Source organism: Carcharhinus amblyrhynchos, chromosome 3 (assembly GCF_965287045.1).
Source record: "Carcharhinus amblyrhynchos chromosome 3, sCarAmb.v2.hapA, whole genome shotgun sequence".
Taxonomy (NCBI): domain Eukaryota; kingdom Metazoa; phylum Chordata; class Chondrichthyes; order Carcharhiniformes; family Carcharhinidae; genus Carcharhinus; species Carcharhinus amblyrhynchos.
In genome coordinates, this window is record NC_137326.1 from 95,583,401 (window position 1) to 95,597,583 (window position 14,183).

At 42.1% G+C, this 14,183-nt stretch overlaps 1 protein-coding gene and 1 non-coding gene across 2 annotated transcripts in view; one reads left to right on the forward strand and one right to left on the reverse strand.

Annotated features, from left to right (window-relative positions):
- pik3cb (phosphatidylinositol-4,5-bisphosphate 3-kinase, catalytic subunit beta) overlaps positions 1 to 14,183 on the reverse strand; it is a 199,835-nt gene that overhangs the window by 30,279 nt on the left and 155,373 nt on the right. The window contains exons 16-17 of the mRNA XM_080185544.1: positions 2,810 to 2,988; positions 2,024 to 2,133 (exon numbers count right to left, since the gene is read on the reverse strand). Of these exons, the coding sequence (XP_080041670.1) occupies positions 2,024 to 2,133; positions 2,810 to 2,988 (289 nt within the window). The remainder of the gene's footprint in view (positions 1 to 2,023; positions 2,134 to 2,809; positions 2,989 to 14,183) is intronic.
- On the forward strand, positions 4,590 to 4,663 carry trnaf-gaa (transfer RNA phenylalanine (anticodon GAA)). Its single transcript has one exon. It is a non-coding gene; the product is annotated as a tRNA-Phe (tRNA).

A 14,183-nucleotide genomic window follows, 5' to 3' on the forward strand; every position in this document is an offset into this window, starting at 1 on the left:
TGGGTTTCTTCCGGATGCTCTGGTTTCCTCCCACAGTCCAAAGATGTGTGGGTTAGGTGGGTTGACCATGCTAAATTGCCCCTTAGTGTCAGGGAGACTGGCTAGGGTAAATGCATGGGGTTATGAGGATACGGCCTAGGTGGGACTGTGGTCAGTGCAGACTCAATGGGCCAAATGGCCTCCTTCCGCACTATAGGATTCTATGAAAGAGCCAGCATTAAGTCAATGGGCTGAATCACCTTTTATGCTGTATTATCTACAATGATACACAGTGTGGAAGGGGGTCAGTGTTGTGTCAAATAATGAGTTTGAGATATCTTGCAGTTAAAAGTTGGTAAACCTTTCATTAGTTTTTATCAATCCATTTTATGTTTTGCTATCACCCTCCTCATGTGTGGTTATTTTTTTTCGTAACTGAATAGATGACCCGACAGCCAGCTCTTTTTCACATTGGAATAAGTGTTGTGCAAGAGTAATAAAAATTCAGTTTCTGACCAGGAGAGGTCACTGCTGCATTTCATTAACAACAGATCCTCCAGTATTTTGCTTTCCTCTATCAGAATGTCTGCTTTTGAAGAAATGTTAATCTTTCAATTTTAAAAACAAAGCCAAATGGTCTCTATTACATCCAGCTGTGCTGGTCAAGTGTGCCTCCTTCCATTCCAATTCAACAAAACGAACAATTAACTGTGCAGCGACAGCCATGAAACAACCTTTTACCGGAGTACGGTGACAAACTGTGATCGATGCCCGAGTTGATATGAAGCAACAGGTTATGCACGGAGTACACAATTTACACCATACCCAAGTAAATAGATCCTGATTTCCACATACTTAGGAGTCTAAGATTGTTTTAGCCTAAGCAAACAAACTGACAGGGGTAGTCACCGTGAATTATCTTCTGAATATGGCACCAATGAACAAGAAATGAAAACTGAGAAAGGAGCTCAGAACACAAATTTACTTATGTAGATCTCATTCATACCAATGTAATTAAACTGTATGATATCCCAGTGATGCCCACAAGCAATGCCAGCCACATTAACGACAACATTCTAGTTTAACAACTGTCAAAATGGTTAGGATAAAAACACTTTTGGATGGATGCATTCCATATTGGGATTTCTGGGGGGTGGGGGGGGGGTATTCTCCCCAGAGTACAAGTAGACTTTCCTATTGTAGGAAGTCTGCTTTAATTGTGAGAAACACCAAATCATCATGGGGGTGATTTGCTACTGCAGCCTGCCTGTTTCCTGCCTGCAAAACGGGCAGCTGGCAATGGAAAAATCAGGACTGTGAGCAACTGAGCCAGCGATCCGAAGGCCACTTCAAAGGAAAAAAGCCTTCACAGATTTGGGAGATATTTTTGTTAGGCCGGGAAGAAGCAGGAATGCTCTTTTTGGCCACAGGAAAGTGCTGCAGCCAGTGGCTGGACAATGGGTAGATCTCTCCCCAAACACTCCTTTCTCTCAATTACTGCTCACTTCCAGTGCCAATCACCCACATACATGCAGGACTTGCATTCCCCCTCCCCACCCCACCTCTGTGTGTAGAGCACTTAGTGAGTATTTGGTCAGTTCAAGCAAATTTTCCAATTAAAATGATAGAGTGATGGCTTCAGGTGGGCAGCAATGCTACTGTATCGCTTCACCCTCACTTTAGTCAGATGCTGAAAGTTCCCCACTGAGTTCTAAGGCTCGGTGTAAAAGAAGAATGTGACAAAGAATTGACTAAAATTACACAGGTTATAATTACATATAGTAAAGGTAAAGTCGCCATTGTCCCAGGTGATCATGGAAGGTAGTGATTAAATTTGCGGATCACCACAATTTAAGTGAGGGGCAAGATTGAGAAGGAGGAGTCTGCATGAAAAGGCTCAGCTAGCATAGGAATTGAGCCCACGTTGTTGATGTTACTCTGCATCAGGAACCAGCCGACTGAGCTAACAAACCCCCGTAATTACATACACGCACATCATGCCTTTGTTAGAGTTGTTCAGAAGTATGAAATGGAGAAAACTTACCATCACCATTTTTAAAGATAAGTCCCACTTGCTCTCCTCCTGACATTTTATTGTTGTAGAGTATCCAAAGAGGCTTCATTTTGGAGTCCATGTATCTGCATTTGTCTACACTACGATAATCAAGGGGGAACAAATCAGTACCAAAAACATGTTGCAAAAACATCAGATCACTTAATGCCATATGTAATGCTATCAAAAGTCAGATTAAAGGAAGAAAAATTAGAAGAATTTAAAGTTTTGCATAGCTGGAAAGGATAAAAAAGTCCTTACTCCTAAACGATTATAGATTAGCTGCTACTAAGCTGGAATGGCATAAGGAGTTATATTTTACTAGTAAATATCTGCTGGTGATAAAAGTGATCTCTATTCTATCCCAACAAAGTGTGACAAGTCCCTCCTTATTGCAGTAGTAACTCCAGTGTGATGCAAGTGCCCATTTGCTGCTCAGGCTGTGGTCAGATAATTAAAAACGGTTTAGAGACCTGCAACCTTTTGGTCTATATGGTTCAGCCCCACAACAGATAATGCCTGACACAACAAGTCATTGTGATGCTCAATTAGTAATATCCCACACAAATACTAAAACAGGATAATCTATTGCACAAGTTGACGTACATTTTTGCATTCCTGGCCAGTTTATCTGTGGGAGTTAATGGACCTCCTTCAGTCTGCATCAAGTTTACAAGCCCATGACATTCTAGTTAGGTCAATGTGCATTTGGAACAATTTTAAACACCAAATTTTTTCCTAGACTTTTTTTATTTAGTAGAAAATAAGCAGACTTACTTCAGCTCTGAAAGGATTACACTGGGATTCAGTGGTGACTGGATATTAGAGAGTGCTTCTTTGTACACAGGCTGTTTTAAGCAGGTATGAATCACATCCTTCATTTTATGCTTTGCAACCTTCAGAGAGCTGAGTTTTACTAGATTATTGATTGCTTTCATTTTACTCAGGGCATCCACCTGTAATCAGAAAAACAATGTTCTGTCTCTTGCCATACACCATTCACAGAAACACCCAAAAAAATCTCGCCAGTGTGATATTAGCCATGTGAATAATACAGTCAGCTGAAATTTGTCTGCTGTTATAACAGTGGCATTGACATACCTATTTCAAACCTTGGCTAAAGTAGTTCCTTAGCTGCATTTTAACAATATTATTACAGAGGGCATACAGTGTAATTTTACACAAGTGGACAATACATAGATTCAGGCTCCCACAATACCACCTTTGTCGTCATATGCTGGAGGGAAACTCTGACTGTAACCACACAGACTCTAGATGTGCGATACTAAAATAAAAGCACATCTGTGTCTAAGGGCATAATATAATGTCTAATCCTACTTGTTTCAGGCTAAGCATTGAGTGTCCATTCCTCTCATCAGTCTCAACAGTTCTCCAAATTTATTTTTTAAACTCTAAGCCTCTTTTTAAAAATAAATTCAGAAGAATAAAAACTTAAATGGCCAAGTTGTCAGTGCAATGCATCACATTCTCAACTTTTCAACTGGACAATTTCTGACTCTGTTCTAATGTGGAAGTCTCAAAATTAATTGAGTCAGTTTGACTTGGAGGGGCTGAGGCCACATCAGCAGTTACTGGGAGGAAGGGTGCGACAAGAGCAATGATAGTATAACCTGAATGCTGAAGCTCAAAATATAATTAGCTCAAGAGTACAGTTCAGCTTGTGTTGATTATCATGCTGTGATTCTCTTACCCTCTACCCGCATCATCCCACCCTCACTCCCCGATCAAAAGTTACTTTACTGCATTAAGGCAGGTTCCAAAAGTTACCACAATCTGAGCCACATGTCCTGGCAGCCTTTACATAGACTCTCTTCCTACTTCATTGATCCAGATGGTAGACTACAGTGCATTTGACCACAAGTTTATCTGGAAGCATACGTCTTGACAACATGCAACTAAAATATGGAGGAAAATATTTTAGTAGCCAAGTATGTTCCTGTCAAGTGCCCTCTTGAATGGAACTTTTTTTTTAAAGGTCGTAATCTTGGAGATGCCACATAGCTATTCTAATGTAATATATTTCCAGACAGATAGAACTTCACTCTTTAAATCTTATAACAACTAACATTGATTTTCATCAGCTGCCTTCCCACAGACATCAAAGTTGCAATATAATATTAAATGCAACAGTCCACTTCAAATGGAGAGTGTTATTCATCTGGATTTTCACATAAAATATGATCGATTCCAACATTTTAGTCTCCCAACTCTCTCCTCCCCTGTTCACTGAGCCCCAACCCCACTCACTTGTGAAGACAATGTTCATGTTGGGTTGCAGTGCGTGTCCAGGCAGCACGTGAAAGCAAGGAATTTACCTTTGGGGATATCACAGCCAGATCCAGATCCAGATCTCATTTGATGCCGCTGTATTGGAAAAGTGATCAGGAATGGCAAATCTCTTTTTGGTTAGGGAACTGTAAAATGCCACTCAAAAGGGAAAATTTTCGCTGGGAGTGCAAATGGCCATGTCGGTGCAAAATCTTGTGAGAATCGGGAAACAAGATTGTCGCCGGCAAGGTCTTGTTTTCGGATTTGAGCTGAAATAGCTCAGTTGGGAAGAGAGTTAGACTGAAGATTTAAAGGGCACTGGTTCAATCCCGGTTTTCGGCGTGAGTCCACATGCTGGCTGTCTTTGCTATCTAATAATTGGCACTGCATTTTTGGGCCAAATGGCCTCCTTCTGCACTGTAGTGATACTATGATTTTACTCGGCAATCCTACCCTCATTTCAATAAATCATTGAATTATTTATAATTAAAGGGCTTCTCCACAATATGTTTATCCCTCACTGAATATTCATACCTCGCCAACATGGCACAACAGCTATTTAAAAACTTGAAGCAGTCAAGCTGTCACCTTGGAGGGTGCAAAGGGAAATATAGCCTCCGGAGTGAAAGGATCATGCCCAGAATGCTCTGGTGCTTGTGGGGCGGGAGTCCCCCCCTGTTCACAAGCGAGAGGTGGAAGGTTTATTTCTAAGGCAGATTAGGGTGCCATTTATTTGTGTGGAGCTGGCATTTGTGCACACAGTGTGCCAGAAAATCTGGAGGGAAAACTTGGCTGTGATGCTGGAGAGCTACACACTCTTGTTCTTGCTGAAACTGACAACTAATGGAAGAATCTGCCCTTGAACAAAACAGGCACTGAATGAGGCACCATTACTTCGGATTAGACTATCATGTGACAAATATTTTGAAATACCAGCCCTTCTTAGATGAAGAAAAGCATCCCTTATGGAATTATGAGGAAGCACAACCTGAAAATGAGATCTGCAGCTACTTTAACTCTCCTCGATCCGTTGGAAAGGAGTGGGAAAGCCATTCGAATGAAGAGATTCCATTCCCCACTCTATCCCTGCCAATCTCTGATTTTAAGGCCATAAATTTTAATGTATTGGTTGTGGGTATGGGTTAGGCTTTTAATGCACTCCAGGGACAGTGAATGGGGACTGGGCAAGAGATGCCTGGATTTCTGCTTCACTGATGCCAGATGAAAATGCTCACCTATTAATACTCACATGATGAGAACGACTATTTCTGTTAGGTACAAAGGGCTGCTTCAAATCTGGTCTTAGAACAGACAGGGTAAGAAGAGAAAACCAAAGGAGATTTTAAAATATTCCCTGTTGCACAACTGATTTACAGTTGGTCTCAATTAAAAACTGTACGTGCCCTGCCATGACATTTTTATAAACAACCCCACTGACAATCACTCAAATAATGGACATTTGCCAAAGAGAAACAGTACACAATTCACGGTGTTTGCTTAGCGGAAAAAAGTGACTTTTCTTATTTTCATTTCTAACCTGTGTGAAAACGTTTGCCGGAGCTTGGACTCAGTGGGGAGCCTTGTAAGGCTGCCCAATCCCTGAACCCAACGCAAATACTGCTCAACGAGTGCTGCACTGGCAAAGATAGCGTACTGACTAATCCCAAAGCATTTTTCAGCACAATACAAAATCCACAATTGTGTTGACCTTGCATCATAGGCACCAAGACTGCACGCATTCATCCCAATAGGATAGCACTCAGAAATAACTTCTGGATTGTTCTGCCGACAACAGCTTCACAGTGAATACACTACCCTATGTGACTCCCAAAATGAAGGCAAAACCTAGTATATAGAGGGAACAACCAGGAATTAAGAGATAGTAGTGGTGTAGTGGAATAAGAGCACATTGAAACAATGAGTACAAAAGATAATTAGCTGGAGAACTATAGTATAGTGAGATAATAGTTCAATCAAAAAGCACAGACAGTTGAGCTAGGACTAAATTAAGAAGTTGTTAATTTTGAGATACACAGCTCCATTATAATAATTAAATAACTAACCTGCCCCCTGCAGGTTATCCCATCCCAATCCCACTTCCGATAAAACTGGAAGCGGTAGGCTGGAAGCAGATTTTAGATTTTTAATCCAAAGTCAGCCTTTTTTTTAAGGTTAAAATTTCTGCTTTAGAGCCAAAATTATAAGCAGCCAGAATTTTGTTCAACATGCCACAAAAGAGAGAGAAAACAAGGCAAGGTGAAAATGAATAAGACTTATGATAATTGGCAAAAGAACCAAGGGTGATTTGAGGAAAAACATTTTTAGACAGCAAGTGATAAGGATCTGGAACGCATGATCTGAGTGTGCTGGAGACAGATTCAATTGTAACTTTCAAAAGGGAATTGGATCATTATCTGAAGAGGAAATATTTGCTGGGCTACAGGGCATAGGTGGAGGAGAGGCACTGTGTTAAATGCTCTCGCAGAGACCCAGCACAGACACCATGAGCTGAAAGCCCTCTCTCTGTGCTACAGCCATTCTATGATTCTATGAATGGAACTTAATTTGGAGTATAAAAATACTCACATTCACAAGCATAACATCTACTTAACAAGTACGATGCAAGTTGTATTAAGAAGTGATCTAGCATGGCTTCACAACCCCAATAACCTCAATAAGGAGTTTCAGCAGGTAGACACTAGTTACTTTGCGCAACCCGCAGGTACCAATGCTGCCCTATGACCACTCATCAAGCCTAACAGTGAAGAAACACAGAAAGAAGTTCATTCATCACCAGATTGTAATGTGAAGATTGTGCATAACTGGCATAAACCCGGAGGGATTGACAACAGAGTACGCGAGGTTTAAGGGTCAGATTCTGATGCCTAACATTGGTTTTCTTGTTAATGCCATAACCAAACACATGCGCCCTCGGGATTCAAAAAAATTCCTGGTCCACAATGTCAAGGAACTGGAAGTCCTGATGACGAGCAACAAAACTTACTGTGCAGCGACTGCTCACGGTGCCCCCTCCAAAACCCGCAAGACAATTGTAATCTTACAATCAGGATCACCAATCCCAACGCCAGATTACGCAGTGGAGACAATGTGCAAAATGTCCTGAGAGTGACCTCTCTTCAATAAAAAAGTTTCAAATAAGAAAAAAAAGGTCATTCTAGAAACAAACTTTGGGCTATATATTCAAGCCAAAAGAGAAGTCTTGGAATGAGGCTGTAAATGGTAAATAGTGTCACAAACAATGAATCATAAAAGAGGGCAGAAAGTAAAAGTAAGAGGTGTCACACTTCACTCTAAACTTCCAGGCAAAATACAAAGTTTAAGTATGTTATTCCATCGCCTCCCCCTCTCCAAGACTCAAATTGTAAGTAACCATTTTATCTAATGTCACCTTCCTCACTTCTTTGCCACTTAAAACACATCAACACTTAATTGAATCAGATAGGAAAATTACAGTTGAAATTGAGAGCATTTACCATCACAATATGTTTGCATGGGAGAGAGTACATTACAGAAATACCTGTGCCTTGGCAACCCTCATATAAATTAATATGCAAATATTTAAAATGTTGTGTAAGGAGCTCACATGATGGCCACAGTGAGTAAAAACACTGCACAGTGCAATGATAATGCCAGGTTCAATTCCCAGCAACCTAATCTCAGGCAGTTGGCCTCAGTGCCATCATGGATTAAAGACCTGGCTAAAGCTAATCACTGTAAAGAAAATTCTTGAAGTGTTCCATATTTTGTAAGGTGGCATGGTGGCACAATGGCACAATGGCTAGCACTGCTGCCTCACAGTGCCAAGGACCTGGGTTCGATTTCTGGCTTGGATCACTGTCTGTGGAATTTGCACGTTCTTCTGGTGTCTGTGTGGGTTTCCTCCAGGTGTTCCAGCTTCCTCTCGCATTCCGAAAGACGTGTTAAATAGGTGCATTGACCCGAACAGGTGCCGGACTGGGGCGACTAGGGGAATTACACAGTAACTTCATTGCAGTGTTAATGTAAACCTTACTTGTGAGTAATAAATACACTTCTTTACTTTAAAGCAACGCTTGCTGTGAACTGTATTGAGTCTAGTGGTCCTGCAGGTTCAATAATGCGCGGAGGCTTCCACTGAAAGAATGGTTAATCTGGAGGTAAATGATGTATTACTGAGAGAGGCAAGGGAGGAAATTGCTGGGGCCTTGAGAGAAATCTTTGTATCCTCATTGGCTATTCTCCAATCCTCTGGGACCTCCCCTGTAGCCAAAGTTGTTCCTTTGTTTAAGAAGAGTAGCAAGAATAATCCAGGTAATTACAGGCCCTTGAGCCTTACATCAGTATTGGGAAATTATTGGAGAGGATTCTTCAAGACAGGTGGATACAAAACTGGCTCAGTCAAAGAAGACAGAGGGTAGCAGTAGAAAGATCTGTGACAAGTGGTGTTCCTCAGGGATCAGTGCTGGGACCTTTGCTGTTTGTAATACATATATACACACACATGATTTGGAGGAAAATGTAACTGGATTGATTAGTAAGTTTGCAGATGACACAAAGGTTGGTGGATTTGAGGATAGCAGTGAGGACCATCAGAGGATGCAGCAGGATATAGATCAATTGGACACTTGGGCGGAGAGATGGCAGATGGAGTTTAATCTGGACAAACGTGAGGTAATGCATTTTGGAAGGTCTAATACAGATAGGAAATATACAGTAAATGGCAGAACCTTTAAGAGTATTGATAGGCAAAGGGATCTGGGCGTATAGGTCACTGAAAGTGGCAAAGCAGGTGGAGAAGATAGTCAAGAAGGCATATGGCATGCTTGCCTTCATCGGCCAGGGTACTGAGTTTAAAAATTGGCAAGTCATGTTGCAGCTTTATAGAGCCTTAGTTAGGCTGCAGTTAGAATATATGTTCAATTAGAACATAAGAACATAAGAAATAGGAGCAGGAGTAGGCCATCTGGCCCTTCGAGCCTGCCCCGCCATTCAATAAGATCATGGCTGATCTGTCGTGGCTCAGTTCCACTTTCCCGCCCTCTCCCCATAACCCTTAATCCCCTCTCTTATCAAAAACCCATCAACCCGCTTCTTAAAAATATTTAGCGAGGCAGCCTCCACCACTTCAACGGGCAGAGAATTCCAGAGATTCACCACCCTTTGAGTGAAGAAGTTCCTCCTCAACTCCGTTCTAAACCGCCCCCCCTTTATCTTGAGGCTGTGCCCCCTAGTCCTACTGCCTTTTTTGAGCGGGAAGAGTCTCTCCACCTCTATCCTATCCATCCCATTCATCATCTTATACGTCTCAATGAGATCTCCCCTCATTCTTCTAAACTCTAACGAGTACAAGCCTAGTTTATTCAGCCTCTCCTCATAGCTCAATCCCCTCAACTCCGGTATCAGCCTAGTAAAACTCCTCTGCACTCCCTCCAAGGCCAAAATATCCTTGCGCAGGTGCGGCGCCCAAAACTGCACACAGTACTCCAGCTGCGGCCTCACCAATGCCCTATACAGCTGCAGCAAGACCTCCCTACTTTTATATTCAATCCCCCTCGCTATGAAGGCCAGCATCCCATTCGCCTTCCTGACCACCTGCTGCACCTGCAGGCTGCCACACTACCAGAAGGATGTGGAGGCTTTGGAGAGGGTACAGAAAAGATTTAGCAGGAAGTTGCCTGGTATGGAGGGCATTAGCTATGAGGAGAGGTTGGAGAAACTTGGTTTATTCTCACTGGCGTGACGGAGGTTGAGGGGAGACTTGATAGCAGTCTACAAGATTGAGAGGCATGGACAGAGTGGATAGTCAGAAGCTTTTTCCCAGGGCGGAAGAGTCAATTACTATGGGGCATAGGTTTAAGGTGCGAGGGGCAAAGTTTAAAGGAGATGTATGAGGCAGATTTTTTTTTACACAGAGTAATGAATGCCTCGAACTCGTTGCCGGCGGACGTAGTGGAAAAGGATACAGTAGTGACTTTTAAGGGGCAAGTACATGAATAGAATGGGAATAGAGAGACATGATCTCCGGAAGGGTAGGGAGTTTTAGTTAAGTTGGGCAGCATGGTTGGTGCAGGCTTAGAGGGCCAAAGGGCCTGTTACTGTGCTGTAATTTTCTTTGTTCTTTGAACTGTAATTAAGTTACTTGCCTCCCACTGTCCAAAAATGAGCAGGTTAGGTGGACTGGTCATACTAAATTGCCCTTTAGCGTCAAGGGGACTTGCTAGGGTAAGTGCATGGGGTATGGGGATAGGGATTGTGGCTGGTAGTCTCCTTCTGCACTGTGGGATTCTATGATTCTATCCTCAAATGTACGGACATGGCACATATCTACAAATCGGTTCATTTTAATGGGAGTGATTTTACACAAAATTTAACTTACTTACATTAGTACACCACCTCCACTTCAAGGCAAATTTTCTGCCAGATTTCAAAGAGATTGCCTGCATGCACAAATTATCTTGCAAACATTATTGAAGGTGAAATCCTGTTTTTTTTTTGAAAAAAGCTCTCTTCAACAGGTTTAAATTAAACAGGGATTTTATTTCCCCTCTACTCCTAAGTGTTCTCCCTGACAGATTCCTTCTGGGTTAAACAGGATGGCATAGCTTTGCCTCTGGGAGAATTCACTCATTTTCTCACTCTTCATCCCTAAACCTGAAGTGCATTTCCAGGTTGCCTGTATCTACTACATTGGATGAATAGAGAGAGGTCCTATCTTTTGCTCTCACTGATGCCATACGGGAAGTAATTGGGCAGGCTGATGGCATAGTGGGACTCTGCCACCTCCTTACCTCCACCAGAATTAATTTCGGGCAAAAGGTCCATGATCAAACTCTTCCTGCCCTAGGAGGTACTTTTAGTGGTCAATTAATGACCATTTAAGGGCCTCATCAGACTGCTGCTGTTACTAACCCAGCTGAAGATGGGCCCATAATCATACACGAGACGCAAAACTATACGGCCAGTTTGTCAGCTCCGGAGGGTCAGGGGTAAGGAGCGAGGGTCTCCAATCAGAAGCACTCTGATCAAGCAACAGGACATCAGGAAGAGGGGGCACAGAGCCATCACGTTGCCCTTGCTGCTTATCCCCTTGCAAACATTCCCCCATTCTCCCCTCCCCATCTCATTAAATAGGCCTAGGTTGCTCTGTGGTCCTGGGACTCCAGTGCCTTTCCATTCAGCAGCAATCACAGACTTCCCAGTGACACAAATGAGCACAAGAGCTGCTAGTCCTCACTAGACAGCAATTCTGCCTCTGGAGTCTTGCAGGGGAATGCCTGCTGCCAGTCTTATCACTGCCTGATTAGCATGGAGTCCAGCAGGCCTTCCCGAAAAGAGGCAGCGCTGGTCTATCGCTAGCTCTTCAGCAGCTGGGCAAGACCACGGACACCCCAATAAGTTCCACCCAGAGACTCTTACACAGTGATGTTGAATTACAGTCTTTCATGAGAAAAAGTCAACGTTAATTTAAAAGTCATGTTTAAAAGTTAATGACCTGCACAGGATATGAGAGAAAGAGACAAGAATTCATCGAGGGACAGGAGTACCTTTCAGTTAAGAGTTTTAATTCTATGTAGGTCCATCCATAACCAAAAGACAGAACAGTGGGTTGTTGTCAGGACTTATAGCCTTTGCTGTGCTCAGTTCACTTAAATCATGTGACTGAATGAAAATGGCTGAAGATTGGCATCTATATGTAGTGTTGGGGACCTCAAGGGGAGGCCATTATGGATCATCAGCAATTCTGGCTGAAAACAGCTGCGAACCCATTCTCTATTTCTTGCACTCACATACTGAGCTTTACCACCACACTGTGAATTTTATTAATGAGGCAAGTGTGAGGAGGGCATACAGAGATGATGGGGTAAGTGCATTGGTAAGGATCAAAATTAGAAATGTAGAGGAACTGGAACTAAAGCAGCAAATTCTACGCCACCAGCCAAGGGAGAGTTAAAACTGATCAAGATTTAATAAATAAAATGTAGTTTTACAATAGGGGCAACACGGTGGCACAGTAGTTCACATTGTTGCCTCACAGCACCATGGAACTGGGTTCAATTCCGGCCTCGGGTGACTGTCTGTGAGGAGTTTGTATGTTCTCCGAGTGTCTGCCTGAGTTTCCTTTGGGTGCTCTGGTTTCCTCCCACAGCTCAAAAAAATGTGCAGGTTAGGTAGATTGGCCATGCAAATTGCCTCTTAGTGTCCCAAGATATGCAGGTTAGGGGATTAGCAGGATAAATACTGGGATTATGGGATAGGGTCTGGCTGTGATGCTCTCTGAGAGAGTCAATGCAGACTCAAATGGGCCAAATGGTCTTATTCTGCACTGTAAGGATTTGATGATACCAGTAAATTAAGACAATTACATTTTATATGGAAATGGATCAACTTACAACTTATATATGCTTGTATTCAGCTTTTAATTAGCTCCTACATTTGATCGATAGGGGCATATTTTCTCATTATGTATGAGGATATGACTGTGCTGATTTTAATTACAATGTAAAACTAGGAGGAGCATTTACCATGGCGAGAATATGCAAACTCCACATAGACAGTCACTCAGTCCCTGGCACTGAGGCAGCAGTTCTAGACACTGTGGCAGCAGTTCTAGACACTGTGGCACAGCACGGTGACACAGAAAATAGATTTTTTTAAGAAAGTCTCAATTCTAGGAAGTGACCAGCACTTTGGGGAAAAAAAAACCTCCTGGATAAATTCCTTTAGATACAGCTGTAACAGACAGGATATTGTGAAAACTGTATGTTTGGTTCAAGAATGTTGACAGTAGAAATCTACCAGGTCAACCAGCTGTTAAAACCAACTATGGTCTGTATTTCCACCAGGCCGAGAGTTGGAGAAACACATCCAATAAGGAAAAGATAGAATCTATCCCGCACAAACAGGAATTTTGTTGAAGTATTTGCACTTAGGATTTCTTCCGTATTTACACAGTTGGGGATTTTTTAACTGTTGAAACCACAGTAACTTTCATTGACTTAAATCTTAATCGTGAAGCCAAATCCTGTAAAAGCCTTACAGTGTGGATTATATTCACACGTTCCTTATTTTCATATTCCACGGATATGTAACTAGATCAATTATGATGGAAATTGTTCAGCTTTGAGTTAAGCAGACACATGTAAATCATATGAAAATTGAATTCCTCTGTATTTTGTTCCTCATTTTAGTAGATATTATGTGAAACATTGAGTTTTTTTTAATTGGATCCTTTAAACACTAAATTCTAGCCTTCATCTGATAAGGGTCTCAGAGTTTACACACATTTCTCTAAACTATATAAAATATAACTTTCACCCATACTAGGGTGTCATGCCATCACATTTACTTTAAATTGGAAAAATCTCCCCAAAAAAAGGATGCAATTTTCCCAAGATCTTGCCGTTGATGCTTATTGCGAAACCCATTGATGTTAATGGTCGTGGAAAATTACAGCTAGTCCACCTGCAATTTTCTAATGAACTACCCACTCCATGTGGAGAGTCCTGAAACATTTTTGTGGTTTGTGAATCTGAAACAATTCCATCTATTTTTGTTTTGGGGAGGTACATGTAACTTATGGGTTTGAGAGGCAGACTGAGGAAACACATCTCCATCCAACCCCTCTCCTTTCCCTGACAGCATGGCTCTGTCCCTTGGTTTTATCCACTTAATGAATTATTTCTGCTGGTGCATCAACATTTAAAACCTTTGATGCCAGACAGGAGTTTTCATAGTCAAAACTCTCTGTTGAGACAAAGGGTCCCGCAATCTTCCTTTCCATTTTTAGTGGTTGGAGAATTTAACAACTCTGGGGTGGGAATGATGGGACATGGACCTCGGACCTCCAGCTTGTGGACTCATT